Source organism: Halictus rubicundus, chromosome 4, assembly GCF_050948215.1.
Source record: "Halictus rubicundus isolate RS-2024b chromosome 4, iyHalRubi1_principal, whole genome shotgun sequence".
NCBI lineage: Eukaryota > Metazoa > Arthropoda > Insecta > Hymenoptera > Halictidae > Halictus > Halictus rubicundus.
In genome coordinates, this window is record NC_135152.1 from 15,119,197 (window position 1) to 15,138,398 (window position 19,202).

At 34.2% G+C, this 19,202-nt stretch overlaps 3 protein-coding genes across 4 annotated transcripts in view; 2 read left to right on the top strand and 1 right to left on the bottom strand.

The window, feature by feature from the left end:
• LOC143353574 (putative fatty acyl-CoA reductase CG5065) overlaps nt 1–19,202 on the top strand; it is a 170,181-nt gene that overhangs the window by 116,209 nt on the left and 34,770 nt on the right. The window lies entirely within an intron of this gene.
• On the top strand, nt 1,567–4,955 carry LOC143353557 (CUE domain-containing protein 2-A). Of its 2 annotated transcripts, none has more exons than XM_076786969.1 (5): nt 1,567–1,928; nt 2,856–2,945; nt 3,049–3,385; nt 3,537–3,710; nt 3,842–4,276. In XM_076786969.1, the coding sequence occupies exons 2-5, from the start codon at nt 2,857–2,859 to the stop codon at nt 3,935–3,937; spliced, it is 696 nt and encodes a 231-aa protein (XP_076643084.1). In that variant the 5' UTR covers nt 1,567–1,928; nt 2,856; the 3' UTR covers nt 3,938–4,276. The 2 variants fall into 2 exon arrangements, with proteins under 2 accessions (XP_076643084.1, XP_076643083.1); XM_076786968.1 differs by lacking the exon at nt 3,842–4,276 and adding an exon at nt 4,420–4,955 and having other exon boundaries at nt 1,771–1,928.
• Iswi (nucleosome-remodeling ATPase imitation SWI) lies at nt 9,596–13,906 on the bottom strand. Its single transcript, XM_076786967.1, has one exon. It carries the CDS (start codon nt 13,518–13,520, stop codon nt 10,488–10,490), a length of 3,033 nt encoding a protein of 1,010 aa, XP_076643082.1. The 5' UTR covers nt 13,521–13,906; the 3' UTR covers nt 9,596–10,487.

Consider the following 19,202-nt stretch of genomic DNA (forward strand, 5'->3'; position numbering starts at 1 on the left):
GTTTTTACTTACAAATTATCTGTTAACAAATCGACCTACACATATGCCTTCATAATGTCTAGACTGCGGATACTGATGTAAATTTGAAATTCTGTAAACGAGCAAAACGATGGAATTGCTTTGCTTGATTCATGGCGTTTTAGGTCGAAACAAAGTTATTATCTTATTAAATATTTAACAAAATTTATTTTATCGCGTATATTTAAATACGCCAAAAAATGCATAAAATCCGCAGTTTAATAATAACTTTATTATCGTTACTTGGAAGTCGATTTAGATTACCAATTAGAATTTGATTTCTCCATTTTAATTATGTGACTTGTAACATAAGTCGTTAATTCGAATTCTGCTAAAAACTATACGCTTCATTTTTTTTTTAATTTAATCACTCGTGTATGAACACTGTGTAATGAGCTTTCGTTCTTTTTAAATGAAAAAAGTTGTATCTGTTGAATTTAAGTCAATTTTTACTGTATGATTTGATGAAAACAGTACAACAATAGTATTTATGGATCATGTAAAAAGTTTTGTAATTTTCATCTTGTGTTTTTGATGCGTAACATATTATTGAATCAATGAAAAATTGATGCATTTATATATTAGTCGCGAACCTCTGTTATTATTAGATAAGATTACAAAGACGATCTATCGAAATATAAACCGACGACACATTGACCTGACATCTACTGTACTGTAATTCCAACTTTAGGTTTCTAGATAATTCGGTAAATTTCTTTCGGGAAAAAGTTATATGCGCAATTTTCTTCGAATTCATTCATACAAATTGTGTGAAAGTAACTCTCTACGCATATGACACGTACTAAAAATCGAAGCTAGCTACGAAACTACGTTTACTGTAAAAATACATGTATGATTGGAAAGTATGTGTACATTGTAACATGTGAAATTATGTCTTATAAATAAATTGCTACAGTAATGTATAGCAAAATATGTTGGTCTTATTTTAATCATTCAAAAGAAAATAATAATCTTCAAACGTAATAGAACATTTAGATTGTATATTCTACCCCATTCTTTACAACATTCAATTATTTATATTGGGAAAGTGTACAAAGTAGCTCGTGTCAGTGTGTGTCAGGACATGGTTCTGTTCTAAAACACGTCCGCCTAAATGTTTAAAACATTTTCATAATTTTCTATGGATCCACACTGTTACGAGTACACACTGCCGCGTGCGATAATAATTTGAATCTACACATGATCGAGTCAGCATGTGTGCAATTATTGTTCGGTCTTATAAGAGAATTCGAAGCAGCAAGTGCGCTTATGGTTGGGTATGCGAGTTTTATTTAAATAAATTGCTGCCCCTTCTCTTGGTCACGATTCGAGCACGGCGGGACAGCAACGGAATCCATTAGCTGCTGCCGCGCTCTGGTTGGCCCGTGTTTCTCATTAATAACTCGAAAACGAAACCGCTTATGATATTTTTGCCAAGGAAAAAGTTTCATAGAATCACCCCCTTCAACGGACTCCAAAATTTTTGGGACACCCTGTACACCTTTTCATTCAGCATGATACACTCTCAAAATGCAATTTCTACTGTACACAAATAGATATTTGTACGTCAAATATTTTAGGGTTACATATTATCGATACTGCCATAACGATCCAAGTTCAACGCCTACGATTCTTTTGACGTAATATAATGTACGTATGTGCAAATATATATTGCAGAACTGTCTAAACAAATATATACATTTGCTTTTCTGTAAATAAGGAATATAATTTTGTTGTAGAAATTGCTGATTTGATTCCGAAGTGGGTCGCAAACTCTGATGGCGCCACGTTATCTTCATCCCTCCTCTTGACGAACTGTCAAGGCGAGGAACGTTGTTTGTATACGAAATTTTTATCAGTTTTCAGCCATATCCACGGTCCGAGGACTTCGAACGCGCAAAAAAAGTCAGGTGCGTATTTGTCTGCGGTTTCATAGTAAAATCCATTGACGTTGGTCCGCGATAGTGATTTGTTCCCGTTGATGAACAGGATTGTTCAGTGCTGGAAATGACCGGCGCTGCTACCACCTTTCCTGTCAATTTCTCCTTGTCCCTTTTCCATTTCTATGTTATACACCCCTCTTTCGCATTTTCCACTTTTTAGCACGTTATGGGGAATAATTTCTTTTCGTTCACAGAGAACGAATAACCTATTAAATTCTTCATTAAACCGAACCTCGTTAAAGACTTTTTGCACTCCGTTTTACCTTATTTCTCTTAACCTAACTGGAATGCAAACCACTAAACCATGATTTCGGCTTATAAAACCGTAATTTTCTGAAACAAAATTTTCATATCGACGTGGCGCGCCTTTGAATTTCAATTGTGAATAATTTATTGCGTAGTAAATTGAACGGTTTTAACAACTTCGTAGTCGAGGACTGCGTTTTAATCAATCAGTAGTTAGTAGATTGAGGAAGCAATTATTTCTATTGTAGTTAAAATTGCTAAAATATATGTTTTAACTTGCTCGTTTGACATGTGAATTTTTTTTTAAAATACAGTTTTAATCCTAATAAAATAGAATATTTAAATGTTTAAACAAAAATAATTTATATGAAATTAGGCTTTGACGAAATAATTAACGAAAGTGAAATAGAAATTTATTCCTATTATTGATGACTAATAATATTCGAGTAAAGTCAAACTTTTATTATGTTTACAACAAATCTTATTGTTCAGTAGTTTTGTTTTATGACAGGATTATTCAATAAGAGTTAATACACTTTTTATGTTCAATTTCAAGGTTTTTCAACCATAGTAATGATATTGTTTTCTAAAAGAAAGAGTGTTATGGAGGGGATGAAATAACTAGATTATTTTTAATGATTATTTTAGGATGAATCGCACAATGGATGAGAAAGAAGAATTGGTAAAGAAGTCATTGTTTAGTTTTGTGAGGAAAGAGGTGCCTACTGCCCAATTGAGGTAAACAGAAAGTAAACACTATCTCTTACCTATATTTGAATGAAAGTAAATGTATGATTGCGCTTTCATTTTGATTGTAACTGAGAAAAATACTTTTTTTCAGTTTAATAGATGATATCGTTCTCGGTTATGTGGTGAGTATGGTAGAAGAAAGTGCGCTTGAGGAAGACTTAGATGTTGACGGACTTTGTGAAATGGTATCAGCTTGTCTTCCTGAGTTTTCTAAAATTGAAAAGGAAGCAGTGTCCAAGTGGTTGTTGGACGTTGAAAGTAAGTTGCGGGAAGAGAGTAAAGAAAATCAAAATTGCCAACCTCAAGATCCTTTGAGTCAACTTAGTCTGACTGCACTATTACCGCCTGACACCCAGAGAATTAGAGTACATCATCTTTCCGAAACAAGTGATGCTGGAAGTGATTCCAGTGGAGAATATTTTCAAGAAGTGAGTTTTATTTGTGTGTCTTAGCAATTTGTCAAACTTTTTAAATTATATAAAAGATTCTTTAGCAAAATTTTAAGTAATTAACTGTTTAAAAGTGCTATCTACTAATACAAACGTATATTTTCAAATACTAATTTATTCTTTTATTTAGGAATCATCATGGCATCAAGTAGCATTATTACAAGAAATGTTCCCAGCTGCAAGTCCTGCAGAGCTTAGACATTGTTTGGCGGTTGCTGGTGGTGATATTACAGAGGCTGCTCAACTTGCCCTGCATCGCCAAGAAGCAGGACAAAGCATTGCTAGTAACTTAACATTTGTAACAGTAAGTATCATATTATATAATTTTATGGAAAACTTTTTAAATCATCATAGAGTAATTTGTTTTTACTTTTGTAAAGTAAACTATGTGAGAATTAATGTATATATACTTATGAATCCCTGAACAAATTATAGATTTTCATAGCTACGATGTTTTGGCCCTTTCTTTTCATCAAACGAAGTTTAGATTTGATTTTTTCTATCAAAATAAAATTAAGACAATTAAAGTAAGTTCAAAATATTAATTTTACATATTTTCGTTATCGAATTTGAGTATAATGTGATTTATAATCCTTGTTATTGTCAAGTCTGTTTTCGTTTTCGAATCATTATGTACTTTTGCATGAAAACTTCTATTGCGAATATTTTCTAACTAATCTGTGGAGATACGTAGTAGCAATGATGGTAATTATTATTAATGATTAACCCCTTGCCCTATTACATCGAGTCATACTCGCAATGAAGATTCCGAACAGGTTCTACTAAATATGTATGTTATTAATTTCCTATAAACCAAAATAAAATTCTACTTTGTTGCTGTCGATATATAGCGATTAGAGAATACGTACATAGACATACAATAATTATAAACTTCTTTCTCCTTCTAAAAAATTATGAACGACAAAGAAGTTTTAATCACTGTAACCGTAAAATAACTTGTAGTACAAGGGATTAATTGAGCGGTATAAAATAATGATATTATCTTGTGGCAGCCAAACGGTCGCAACAGGGCTAAACTGAACGACGAGGAACTGAAATCCCGTATCATCGCAAGATATAGTTACGTCGACAGGGACGATGATTCGCGTGAGCATCGCCCGGTCGCCCCGAAAACGGAACCGAAAAAATTAGTGCGTTATCTGGAAAACAAGATTGTGAGCGTGAAAGGTGAACGGTATACAGAAGTTAGACGAGGTGGCGAAGAGGAAGATGGTAACGAAGGTGGTAGGAAAAGAAGCCATTGCCGGCCGTAACCAGTCCCTTTGCCTCCACCCCCCGATCCACCCCCTTGGAGGCATCTGATTTCAAATTAAAGCTTTCACTTAGATTCTCTCTTATCTTGCTTGTAGAGGAATACAGACAGGGTGTTGAATTTCTATGCGCTGCGCTATATATTCTCCCTTTTGTTCCTTTTTCTGACTGAATTCGTCTCGTCCAGTCACTATTAATCAATCATAGAGATGTATCCTCTTTTTATGCGTGATATTACTTATTAATGTGAACTGATACAAGAGATTCGTAGCATTTTTTTTTAAAATCGCAAACTGCGCAGAGTGCCGTTTATTGTACACGGAGGAACAGAAATTTGTTTAAACGACGATACGCCCGCGACTATTATTACATCGCAGTATAAGTACCTGTTAACGTATACTATTTAATTTACGTTGAAACTTTCTCTCCTTTACTTTTACTTTTTATAAGTACGCAGTTATCGTTTTGGATTACTCTTTGCAACACCGATGTTGTAAATAATCGTTTGAGCGATCACAGTGGACATTTTATTTTATGATGTAACATATACGGACTTTAGATCATTTTATTACGTTCTCGCAACATAAACGAATGTAAGGAAACTAATTCCTATTAGTTTATGGCAGTTTAATGTTTATTTATAGTATAAAAGCTGACTAATGCAAACTCTGACTTCTGACTTAAAGTTTGCACTTTCTATGCAATATTAATTAGATTACTTCACGTTTTTTTTTTATACCTATTCATCCTTTCCTTCTTCAATATCAAAATAATATACATTTTTCTTTTTTTTAATAATTTATTAAGCCTACTATGTCTCATTTCATTTGTTTCTTTTTTTTATTAGTATATATTAATTCATTGTTGGATTATTGTTATTATTATATCCACAACTATGTTAGCATTTCTTTATGTCGCTTAAAAGTTTATATTTTATATAACAGTAAGACAATTTAATTGATTGCTTTGGATCACTGTCAAAGCAAATGATGAAAAATCCTCCTTTCTTCTCTTTTCCTTAGAATATATGTAATGAGATTGCATTTAAATATGGTAAAATAATAAGTGATATATAATATCCTTGCAAGATAATCAATCTCTTGCAAACGCACTAAAATATAATAGAATATAATCATTATATACTCAGAATTCACCAAAAGTTTAATACTACGTTGATTGTAAAAAAAAAAAAGAAAAAAGAAACATTGTTTCTATATTTGAAGTAAACTGTATGCATACTAAATCTTTTGGTATTGCAATTTATTATCAAATTGTAGATTTCGGATAATAAATTTTAGTATACGTATATTAGGTAGGCAAAAAAAAAATATATAGTACATACATATGTATGTATGTACTAGGTATATAAATGAGATAAAATTGCTTACCGCGCCATATAATTTACCAGTATTAGTACTGTTATTGCTATTATTGCAACCTTTGAAATGTAGACGGATATAATCATTAAAATATTAGAACATCCTTGTATTGAGTGATATGCACTCGATAATTATACTAGAGTGCGTATGTAGACCATGAATCGATCGTTAGAAAACACCAAATTGTTATAATCGTTGCAAACTGCCGACCACTGTTTACAGGGAAGCTGTAATTACTTGGAAATATAAATTTTCATATTTTATTTGGGCCCATTGTAATACTAATCAGTCACTAGTCTCTGATTGAATTTCATTTTACTCGCTTGCACAATGTCTATGGTCTTTCATATATTTTCTACCTGTTTGACTACACTCTTTCAACAAAAAGGAGAATCAATTTATTTAAATACATTTAGATAACTTACAGTTGGGCCGGTCCTTGCCATAGTGATTATATAAACTAGAAACAAGTCATATTATTTTTAATAATTATAATTTTTGTATTCACAATAAATTAAGTGTATTCAGTTGCCCATTAATTTTAGATGGAACAACATCACTATAAGATTTCCGAAAGTATGTGTAATAGAATAAGATAGAAATATATTACAGAGAAAATTAAAAGACAAAACGAAAAAAAAGTATAATAAAAAGAATAGAGTAAGTAATCACCATGAAATAGAGTACTTTAGTTTCCTGCGAATTTTCTGTATATCCTTTAATGTAACATATGTGCATTTTAATCAGCAATATTAATGTGTTATGTGTAACTCTTAAGAGTGTGAACTTATAATCGCATAAAAATTAATATTTGTTAAATGATATTTATATGTAACTTCTTTCATATGTAAATCAAAATCTATAATTGCTATTGATTAAGACAACAGTTCTGTGGCTCATTTTATTTTTACTTACAATGTGAGATTTTAGATATACTCATTCTGATTGATAATACATTATTCGTAGACGTATTTGAGACTAATGTGAAGTAATTCTTAAAAATTGAAGAATCGAATGATATATTTTCCACTGTTGCAGTGTCAAATAGTAATTAACACAATGTTTTAAGAACTAAATGGAGAAATTGTGGATACACATGTTAGAAGAGTGTATACAAATAGTGGAAAATATATTGTTTATTAAATTTTTCTTGTACATATTCTTCACCTTTGGTGCAAATCGTTTCACATCAATCGACCTTACAAAATTTTATTGCTAATAGAGAGCAACATTATTCTAGGCAACCTTGATAATACAAAATGCAAAGTGTATAATTAGAATATTATATCCCGTGGTGATATTAATGAACTTCGGAGCCTTACAAAGTGATTAAAAAAATTACATAAATAGTTCTATTTTACTTTTCTAGATTTGTCCAGGATCTATTTTTCATGACATTAATATGATGTAAGGATCAAAAGTGTTTTCTTCAATTACATTGAATTGCTATGTTTCTGCTGCAATGTATACAAAAGCAAAATGATAATTCTGCACAATTGTGTTTCTTTTTCATTATTCACATTAAAAGATGTGGTAATTATAACAAAAGCATAACTTAAAGGAACTTTATTACTTTCTTCTTGCAAGAAAGGGGATGCATTATTGCCAATTAAAAAACTGGAATTGTATATGAACAAAAAAGAAGTAAATCAATTTATTTCTGCTATCCTTTTTGGAGTTGCACTATTGTAAGTAAAATTTGCCACGGTAACTTTTGCATTTATGCAAATTCATAGTTTAATCTGTATTATTTTTATATGTAAGTGATGATATTTTATTTCTGTGAATAGTAACCAAGTACTACATTAAAGAAATACAAGACGGAAATAATGTTAGCTTAGGGTTATCTTCTGAGTGATTTAGGATATATACATATAAACCAACAGTCACCACTTGTCATTCCACTCTGACAGCCAAAATGTTATAAGTAGCTAGACTGCAGGTGTTTATGCATGTATAAGATATGCAAGATATATGCACTTATATATACTAAACTAAATTTTTAGATACCTTTAGATAAATTTTTAAATACGTTCACACTCCTTTCATCCTTTGTTATCGATTCGTATAATAATTGATAAAGAATTTTTATATATCAAAATGAAAAATATAAATACATATATTTACAAGTAACAAATAACATTCTGCAAACAAAATGAAAAAAAAAGAAACATTAAAAACATTCTGAAATTTCCAATGTGTTCTCCAAATTTAGATTTATCTTGCATATTTCGATACATTTTGGATATTCGAATTAATTTTGCATACAGTGGATACAACAATTCTTGTATAGACGGATCAAATTTATTCAATTCTTTATAAACATTTTTGTGCTATATTGTTACAACTTACGATGATTATGAACTTATTTTAATTATATGTTATTATTAAAAGACCAGTAAAATTAAATTGAGTAAACTTAATCTTTAATGTACACGAATACTTTTGTGAGCCGCTATATGTATATTGGTTTATTTTTCAAATTTCAAATTTTGTACATTTTGCATATTGTAATGAAGTCTACATATTTTGTATTTATTGAAATCTATAATAATTCATACTTATTAGCGCATTGTCCGAATTGAAGAAAAGGTTATAATAATCTATAGATTTGTAAGTTTTTATAGAAAGTGTATAAAACATTTACGGATATTTACAAATTGGGTACAAATGCTCGCAAAGTATGTGTGCATATATGTATTTGCAATTATACAAAGCATATGTAATATATGTGTAAAATATATGCATGTGCAAAATATGCAGAATAAAATGTATCATTCAGATCTAGAAGAAGTGAAACGATTTTTCTGTGCAAATCTTGCTCTTAAATCTTTATTTTATAAATGTATGCATTGCATAAACAACCTCAGTCTAATTTTTAATCTGAAATAATTCAAATGAGATTTACAGTTATTATCTGCTGTGTACATCAATGTATATGCAACTTTTTTTACTGAATTCATTACAAGGGGGCTGGAGACACCTGAAAAATATGTGACCAATGTAATAACGAATATTTATTCATTTTGCATGATTCTCTGCGTCTTATAAAAATGGCGAATACCTATTGCCAATCAAAAACTATCCATTCTCGATTTAATTTGGGCGATCGGGTTTTTCTTTTGTAACTATCGAGCAATACATTCACTATTTATATATTTAATATATATAATATATGTATAATTATTATCAATAATTACGTGCTAAGACTCGATTTAGAAACAAGTATCCCGATTTATATTTTTTCCTTGCTCATTGCTAAGGATTCTAAAATTCAATAAATATATAACTATACAAAAAAAAAAAAGAAGAGTAGATTTGTTTATTTTCTTAAATAATTGATTTTCGCAATTTATCCCCTTTTATTACTTTTGAATTTCAAACGAGGGTAATGATCAATAGCTAATACAAAATCAATTGTCATTGTTAAATAAAATGTGAAATTTATTAAATAGTATATCGAGGCGTCTGTGACTTCGAACGACTAATTGATATTGTACGAACTATAATCTAATGTATTAACAGATACTACATGTGATGCGGCATACGGTATTTTATTCGTAAAACGAATTACAATGCCTTAAAAGTCGTAACAAATAAATAAAATCGTTGACGCAGTATTGCATTACAAGTATTAACGTGTAAAATTCATTCAAGGTACGTTTATGTTGTGTCTGAGTGCGATTTATACTTAGTAGGAGCGAGCATGATTTTGATGATTAAGTATATCAAAAAGTATCGCTTCGGTTTTACAGAGCCAAAAAACGTTACTTTGACATGATTGTATACCGAGTGGCCCTTTTATCTACAAAAACGTACATTTTGTCAAGTTAGAGAAAAGCACGATAGAAAATATAGTAAATACACGAAACACGTTGTGTGCAGTTCACATTTATTAATTTTTCAGTTGCAAAAGGTTTACTAAACACCACTTAAAAGGACACATACAAGTTATCTTCGAGAATCTTTCAGTGTTTCGCAATCAATTCTTTGATTCTAGATAGTTCTTAAAATATAATATATTCGTTTTTTAAGATGAAATCGGTCACTCGGTATATGAATACAAAACACTGTCTTTCAGTACTACGCCCACAAACCTTTCAAAATTACTGTCATTCCGTTGTTCTCCTTAGTATCAATAAATAAGCTTCCTCTCTGTTCACTATTTATTCACGTTTTGCAAAGCCTTGGCTTTGAACAATGTCGAAAATAATCGGGCGAAACATAAGTATACTGAAATTCGAAGGGAATGGGGGGCAAGAGCAAAGATGCGATGAAATACTGTTCACTTGAACTTATCCGATGATACTGTTAATGTTTGGAAGGAAAATGAACGATGAAAAGAATCGAAAGAAATAGAGAGTGCCCGTTGCAATCAAGTTCGTACTCTCTGAGAAGGTCTATTGGGAGAATGATTCGCGATTTCCTTCTTACTTCTTCTTTTTTCGTGGTTTGTCCTGAGGCGCTGGTAAGTTCTCTTGTTTCCTCTTTGAAGCCGGTTTAGCTCCTATGCTGCCACCCTTCTTTCGCCTCTCTTGCCTCTCTCGCTCCTCCAACTCTTGGTTTTCACGTTCTATTAAAGTGATCAGGGTATTGCAACGTCGTTGTAATTCCAAAGCGGTGCGAGACTTGACGAACCAATCGAAACGGAATTGTGGTGCCGATCTGACCGTAGCCCGAAGCTCTTCGTACACGTTCTCTTTGTCGAAGCCTAATTTGTGTAACATACAGACGAGAAACCGATCCTCCTCTTCAGTGTAGTTCTTCCCCTTGTTGGTACCATAAGCTATCCTCAACTGATGGAACGGAGCCCGGTATCTGGCCATCTTCGCGTCCAGGGCTTTCTTGATGCCAGCTCGCCTTTGTATCTTCGCCTCTCCACGTTCAATTTGCGCCATCACCCTATCGATGTCCTGCAACTCGTGGCATCGTTCCCAGAACACCGCCGAGTACTCCATGACCTCTTCTGGAGTTTTTCCCTCTACTTCCTTGGCGATATTTTCTATATCATCGCGACCGTACTTCTCGTTCGCCTTTATGAACTGATTGAAGTCTCTTTTCGTCCAGTTCGTGAAACCTTGCGTGAGAAGTTTCTCTTTCTCGACGACTTCCTCATCGGACAACGGTTGCGCCTCGTCTATTTTACGTTGCTCCTCTTTCTGAATTCTGGCTGCGTCAGACCCCAGTTCAGGATTTTTTGGAACCTTGTAGCCTACGGTTTGACGGAAGTAGTAAATTTCTTGATCGAGTAACTCGAATAATCGTGGCGGGAAGAACTGGAAGTCTTGAACAATGGGCTGTTTCGGTGGTCTAGGTGCCTTGGGAGCTTTCGGTTCTGATACTCGAAGAGCTTCTCTGAAGTATGCATCGACTGCGTAATTGGCTTTACGTTCTCGCTTGGGTGGTTCTATCCAGTTGCCGAGACCAAGGATCTTCTGTTTTTCACGGTAATCCTCGCCTTCGAATTGGTACACCGAATCTGTTGGTGCATCTACAGTGAAGTTGCGGAGAGAAGATTCGCCTAAGCTTTCCAGCTTCTGTTTCATTTCTTCTGTCTTGGCTTCACCTTTCTGTAGAATTGTGTCTATATCCTCGTCCGTTATAGCGCTATCTTTTGATGCAAACACTTCATTCGCACCGTGTCTGATCATGTTCAACATTTCATCTTTGTTTAGTGCTGTTTGCTTCGCATCGACTAATCGCCCTTGTTGTATGACTAACTTATCTAACCGCAGTTTAACTTCAGCACGCTCAACAATCTTTTCTTCTACAGTGTTCTCTGTAATAAATCTGAAGACACGAACTTGCTTCTGTTGACCTATACGATGGGCTCGATCCATCGCTTGTAAATCCATCTGTGGATTCCAATCAGAATCATAAATAATAACTACGTCTGCGGTTGCTAAATTAATACCTAAACCACCAGCACGTGTTGACAGCATGAAAATGAATTTCTCACTTTCAGGTGCATTATATTCATTAATTTGACGCTGTCTATCTTCATGCGCTGTATTACCATCTAAACGACAATATTGAAAACATCTCCAGTGGCAGTAATCTTCTAAAATGTCTAACATTCTTGTCATTTGACTAAATATAAGAACACGAGACTCCTGTTGCTGCAATTTTGGTAGTAACTTATCCAAAATTACCATTTTACCACAGTTATAAACAAGATGTTCGTCAGTCGTGTATGGGGGACCAGGTTCTGCACCGTCGAACAAATATGGATGATTACAACACTTGCGTAGCTGCATCAAAATATTTTGTAGCCGCATTTTTTCAATCTTTCCTGCGCCGTTAACAATGTCTATATCTTTCATTAACACCTTTGTGTACCATTCTCTTTGCATCTTACTAAGTCCAATGTACACCTTGATTTCTTTTTTTGGTTTTAGTCCTTTCTCTACTTCAGATTTTAAGCGTCTTAAGAGGAATGGTCGAAGAACAGCATGTAGTCGCTCAACTAATGAATTATCACCTAAGAAACTGTTAGTATTAAACCAAGAGTCGAAGTCGTCCGAACTATTAAATACATCTGGCAATAGAAAATTGAGCAATGACCACAATTCGTGGAGATTATTTTGCAAAGGAGTTCCAGTCAAGAGAAGTCGATTAGCCGTCTTAAATTCTCTTAGGATCTCCGACAACTTTGATTTTTCATTCTTTATTCTATGAGCTTCATCGATCACCATGTAACGCCAGTTAAACTTCTTAAATACTGACTTTTCTTTAATTACCATCTCATAGGACGTTACACAAACATCCCATTCTCCAGGCATCATAACGTCTCTAATGAAAGTGTTCCTAGTTTCTGCATCTCCTATGAGGCAGACTGCTCGTAAGGTAGGACACCATTTTTTGAACTCATTCATCCAATTGGCCAGAGTAGACTTCGGGACAATAACTATGTGGGGGCCAGGAATGCTTCTGAAGTGTTTCATATATCCAAGCAGTGAAATAGTCTGCAAAGTTTTACCGAGACCCATCTCGTCCGCCAAGATACCATTGATACCATGTTCATACAAGGATATCATCCAATTTAAACCACGTATTTGATAGTCTCGTAACTCACCGGATTTGATATAGTGTGGCGACGATTCAAAACGCGTAGTAGGCGCTACACTAGCATTACTTTCAGCCAATAACTCTTCGTCTTCTTCCTGTTCGGTTTTACGGTGCCTGTGATCACCAGAATCGGTTTTCACTGGAATCTCTGGTTGTTGCTTCCTGGGCCTGCCAGCCTTGATTTTTAGAGGACTACCAGCTTTGTCCTTCTGATTGTTTGTCATGAAATGAGAGAATATTTCAGTTTGTTTCAGTAAATAATCAAAACGTTTACTTCGATCGGTTTCGAGCTTCGTTTCGAAGTCACCACCACGGGACGACGTGGTCTCCGCCGACGATCCATTTGAATTATCTCCTGTATCTCCTGTGTCTGCATTCTCATCTGTCTTGGACATTTTGATCAGCTAAAGAGCTACTTGTGATTATTATTAGTAATATTTTAATCAACTTAATGTCTGTGTAAACCTGTGGTATATTAACCACAATTATTCGTGTACTATGCACCGGTTTTCACCCTGACGTTCACAAACGCACAACACCAATCGCCGCCATATTGAATCGCGTTATCCCTCCAAAAGTATACGAGTAGTGCCATCTATATGAATATCGTATTGCGGCAATAAGAAAAAGGATTAAATTGTATTCCGAAGAAAACCTATCGATAATATAAATTATTGTTTATTAAATAAAAATGTAGAACAGGTATAAGAATAGATCGAACACCGTGTTGACTTACGACGCACAAGCCGACTGCTTTACCGACCAAAGAATACAGGCACAGACTTAATAAGTTTGTGATGCAGGACTGATATAGTATCCTCTTCTTACGTATGATACACTGATAAATATATATATACTGATAGTATATATATCAGTGGCATGATAGTCAGTAAAACAACTATTTCATAATATTGGAAGACAAAGATAAGGTGGAAATGTACTAGGACCGCTTTGAAATAAATACGAAACAAAGAAGATATACGATTTTGTTATGTGCAAATAAAATCAACATGTACTAAAATTCAATACAATTTCAACACACTTTTGATACTGTTTCACACTTTTAAAAAATTCTACCGCCTGTGATTCAATATGACAGAGGATATGAAACAGCTCACGCCTGGGGTTTTTGTGCTTCCAGTATAGTGCTGCCCCCACACTAAATTCTAGCCTGGATCAGATCCCACATCCACGGTAGAGCGGAGCGTTTAGTCGGGATCAGATCCAGCACTCACCACGGACTCAAGATTTGCGGTGATTTTGTTGCAAAATTTTCAACCTTTTACCTTACAGCTCCGACTTAGCACCCAATGATTCATCGACATGATAATGGCTTAAAACATAATATAATATCCATTTGTATTTGCAACGAATAGCTTTCGAATAAAATATTAAATGATTGCAAAAGTTCGTATCCGATTTGAAAATAAAACACCAACGGTAATATTGTAAAGTAACAGTTTTGTGAATCAATAGACTGCGAATTTTATGCACTTAGAACAAAATTGAGTAAGTCAAATTCAAATCAGTAAACGCACCCCTCCGTATGCTATGTCGGAGTCATTCGTGACCCGTCGCGGTGGGGATAAGCTCGACCGACCGTTAATATGTACAATTTTATTCCGATATAGGACGAAATTTTATTCCGAAATAAGAAAGTTCCCTCTTCTTTTTCATCCGAAATATGACGAAAGCCGGTCCCGAGCAATCGTCTTATACCGAAAGAAAACTGTAGTGAAATATCGGTGTGGGTCAGAAATGACTCCGGCATAGGCTTAGAACTCGCAGGAGTCCGAGGATTAAAGAATTTTAAAATACTGTTACATGTTTTCAACTAATTAAGATGAATACGGTACTAAATAAATGTCTATGCAGCTCCTGTACAACGCAATTAACAAAGACAATTTTTACTTTGCATAAAGATCCGCAGTCAATTAATCAATATAGTCACGACCATTTTCTAGAACTGCCTCCCAACGTTTTATGAGCTGACGGATTCCTTTATCGTAAAAACAGCATAGTTTGTCTTCAAAAAAAGAAAATTTATTTCTAAAAATCGGACATATAGGGTAAGGGACCCACTTACTGTGGGGGTTACTAATCACTGTGCTTATATTAATTCTACTTATTTTTAAGGCATAATGAATATCAAAGAAGTGACATATCTATAACATACATTAACTGATTTTAATGATAAAAATTTAGTATCTCATTTTTAATATTCATTATGCTTTAAAGATATGTATAATTAATATAGGCACAGTAATTGGTATCCCCACAGTAATTGGGTCCCTTACCCAATTGTAATCATTCGATATCAGTGTTGATCGACACAGATGACGTAGACGGACAGATCAATATTAATTGATTCACGTGTTACATCCTGCTTGGTTGCGTCAAAAAGTAATTAAAACAACATCACTTATGAAAGTAACATTCGCCATCAAACAATAGTGAGGAAGTAAGCAAACGCGGTAATGTAATCCAATTCGCGTGACGTCCTGCTTGATCGCGTCAAAAAATAATTAAAACGACGGTACGCGATCCACGAAAGTTTCGTCATTGTTTTTTCGAAGCACCAATACTGAACCCAGACGACACGCGTCAAAGCGATTAGCATAAACCATGAAAAATGGTGGTAAAAGGTCGTCGATGTATGGTATTTACGTTACAATCAAAATACTTTCCACACTTTCGAAATCCTCGGACTGGTTGGACTTCCGAAATGCTAAGGAACGACAAGGTCTTCCATTCATTCAAGGCCGAACAATGAGATCCCTAGGCGTTTGGCTGACCTGGATCCGAAGCCACGGAATAAGAACTTTCTTCTGTGGTGTCCAGTTGATTGCAGTCGTTCCAATATTAAGACGCAAACGATGAAAAATTACTGCACCTATCTTTTGTAACGTTGGGACATAGCATAGAAGCACAATTGCTTAGGGAACCATGCCAGGAAACCATAGGACGCCATAAGTCGTGACAAAGTCCATTTCGGCGGATAAAATTTCCGTTCTTCATTCGTTCTTGCGGCTAAAGGTGGAACACACAAAAAAAAAACAGAAAAATGCTTCAAGGTTTCAGCATTGTAACAAAACAACATTTTTGTTATATATTTAAAATAAACCGTTCAATGTAAAAATGGGGTAATTAAATATTTGTCTGGTTTAACACAACATCTCAATAGTGTAATCATCATTAACGCTAGGCTTACGGGACCTGTCAAAATGACGGGTTCTAATATTTTTAATTCATAATTATTGAAATTGTAAAGATGCATTCATGAGGAATTATTCAATAAATTTATTTCTGTGGGTATACATATTCTTGTTATTTTGATAAAGTAATGTAAAATAGTCACTTTTAGTGCACCGTAAACTCAGTGTTAACGGAATGTTGAATGGTGATTAATGAAAGGAAGGAATGAAGTATTAACTATTAATATCTTGGATCCAAAATTATGTATACAAATGATACTAATCTTGAAAGAGAACCGGTTTGTATTTCCGAGACAAAATATATATAAATCACATCTTCTATATTATGGTTCGCTGCCAGATTATGACGCAATATCATTCAACGAGGTTTTTCTTTACCTTTTTATAACTAGTAAAAGTATATAGGTATAATTATCATCAGTGTTTCTAAAGGAAATGCAATTAACGTGATTCTCCATAGGAAGGTGAGACATTATTTGGATCTTACAAAGAGACATTATTTGGATCTTTCAATAACTGCCAACAAAATATTACTTGAAGAAAACATTCTACACGAAACGAAATGCTTTATGTTAAAATTAGTAAATTATGGTTTGAAGTGAAATAATTCATATACTGTGTGAAACATCAGCTTTTCCTATAACGATTGTTAATCGAAAATCGAGGCCATCATTACATAGCACTTTTGTTGAAAAACATTTGCTAGTTTACATTTGTAGAAGGTCATCCAAATTGACTGTCATATTTCCAGAAGTTATTTAAGATTTTTCTAGTTCTATTATTTATCTTAACGTAACCGTTATCTCAGTATAGCTAAATAGAAATTGAAAATCTGCGTTTTTCTTCAAAATTCATTTTTGCGAGAACTACAAGTTACGATCGAAAATATTAGACAACTAGATATTTCGCTCGCGATGATTTAATGAAAGCGTTTATTCAAAGTTGCGAACCTGATGAAAAATTCAAATTCGTCGAATACTGAGATCAGTGTCATTAAAGAAGGTTTTATGAATCCATGAAAGCTACCGTTGCCCTCGTCTACGTCTAAGTCGCACAACCACCGCATCATGGATTGCTATTAAAACGGATCTAGGTCGAATGCATAAGCAGATCGAATAATTATGTAAATCGACAATCAAAATTAATTCTACCAAAAATTTACATGAAAACGATCAGTAAAGTTTTTCAAAATCGGCTCTGAAGAGAATTAGCTTTTTTGTTTCATTTAATGTAAAATTAAAAAAAAAATGTGTATTAGCCATAACCCCACAGAGACATTGTCTGGTAGCACTGGTTTTCAGAAAAGGTTTTGGGGAAAATGGCTGCGACGCCCTTATATTACTCTACGGCAGTATACCTTCCATTCGAAACTTAGTGAAACGAAATAAAAAAAAAATAACAATTGTCTATTAAAATTCAAGATATCGCACTAGCGTGGAAACTTTAATTTTTAATGGTGGATTCAGCCACGGAAAAAATTTTCTAACGTTTTTAGAGTCGTGTCAATTTGTAACGCCCTCGAGAAAAAAGAACGGATTTCCAATTTCCCACCTGTTGCATCATACAAAAACGTCTTAGAAGAAAATGAACGTTGAATTGTGAAAGTAGTGGCTTCACGCTCTAAACTGATTGTGAGACCATGTTTACCGTTAGACGATTCTTTTTTACGAAATAACAATCGTATGATAATGCTTCACCATGTTTTCTCCACAAATACATCCCCCCACGGATCATTAATTCATCCGTGCATAATAACTTTTTCCAAAAATCAAACCACTTTAAAACATTTGTTTCACAAAATTGAAGACGCTTTGTCAAACTTATTTCCTTACATAACTTTTTTGCCACGTGACTATGTCTGTCTACTGCGTGCAACCTTCTTCTTACTGTTTGTGTCGATGGAGCATTTTTCCGTCCGACTAACAGTTTAACTCTTATTTTTGGACTCTGATATTGAAATATTGTCAATCCGTTTGTCTGCGCGGTCGGTGGTAATTTTCGGCCGCCCCGATTTTGGTAGAGCCACAACTCGTCCAATCTTTTTGGACGCAGCTACTATTTTGAAAACAGCTGCCGCTGTTTTATAGAAAAGTATAACAATTTTTCGATAGAAACTACCGTTTTTGTCCATTTTAATAACAATATTACGTTCTTCATTTGTCAAACGCTTTGAGTGTGGCATTTTTCTACATGAAATGAAGGAAACATGTAAAAAACATGTAAAATACTATATGAATATTATTTTACAAATTCGAGCGTACCAACAATTTTTTGAAAATCATATTTTCACTATGCCAAAACTTTTTTTAGGTGGGTCTCCGAATACCTGAGCATCGATAGATGGGCCCAAAGCGGAGTGCGATCGCTCGCGGAGCTGACGAATCGGTGAGGATCAAAGCGTGCTAACAATTTTTCGAAAAACAGACATTCACTGTGCCAAAACTTTTTGGTAGATGGGTCCCTGAGTACCTGAGCATCGATAGACGTCTGAAAAACGGAGCGCCATCGTTCGCGGAGCTAGCGTTCGGCGCAAATTCGAGCGTGCCAACAATTTTTTGAAAATTATACAATACTTTCACTGTACCAAAACTTTTTTTAGGTGAGTCTCCGAATACCTGAGCATCGATAGATGGGTCCAAAGCGGAGTGCGATCGCTCGCGGAGCTGACGAATCGGTGAGGATCAAAGCGTGCTAACAATTTTTCGAAAAACAGACATTCACTGTGCCAAAACTTTTTGGTAGATGGGTCCCTGAGTACCTGAGCATCGATAGACGTCTGAAAAACGGAGCGCCATCGTTCGCGGAGCTAGCGTTCGGCGCAAATTCGAGCGTGCCAACAATTTTTTGATAATCATACAATAC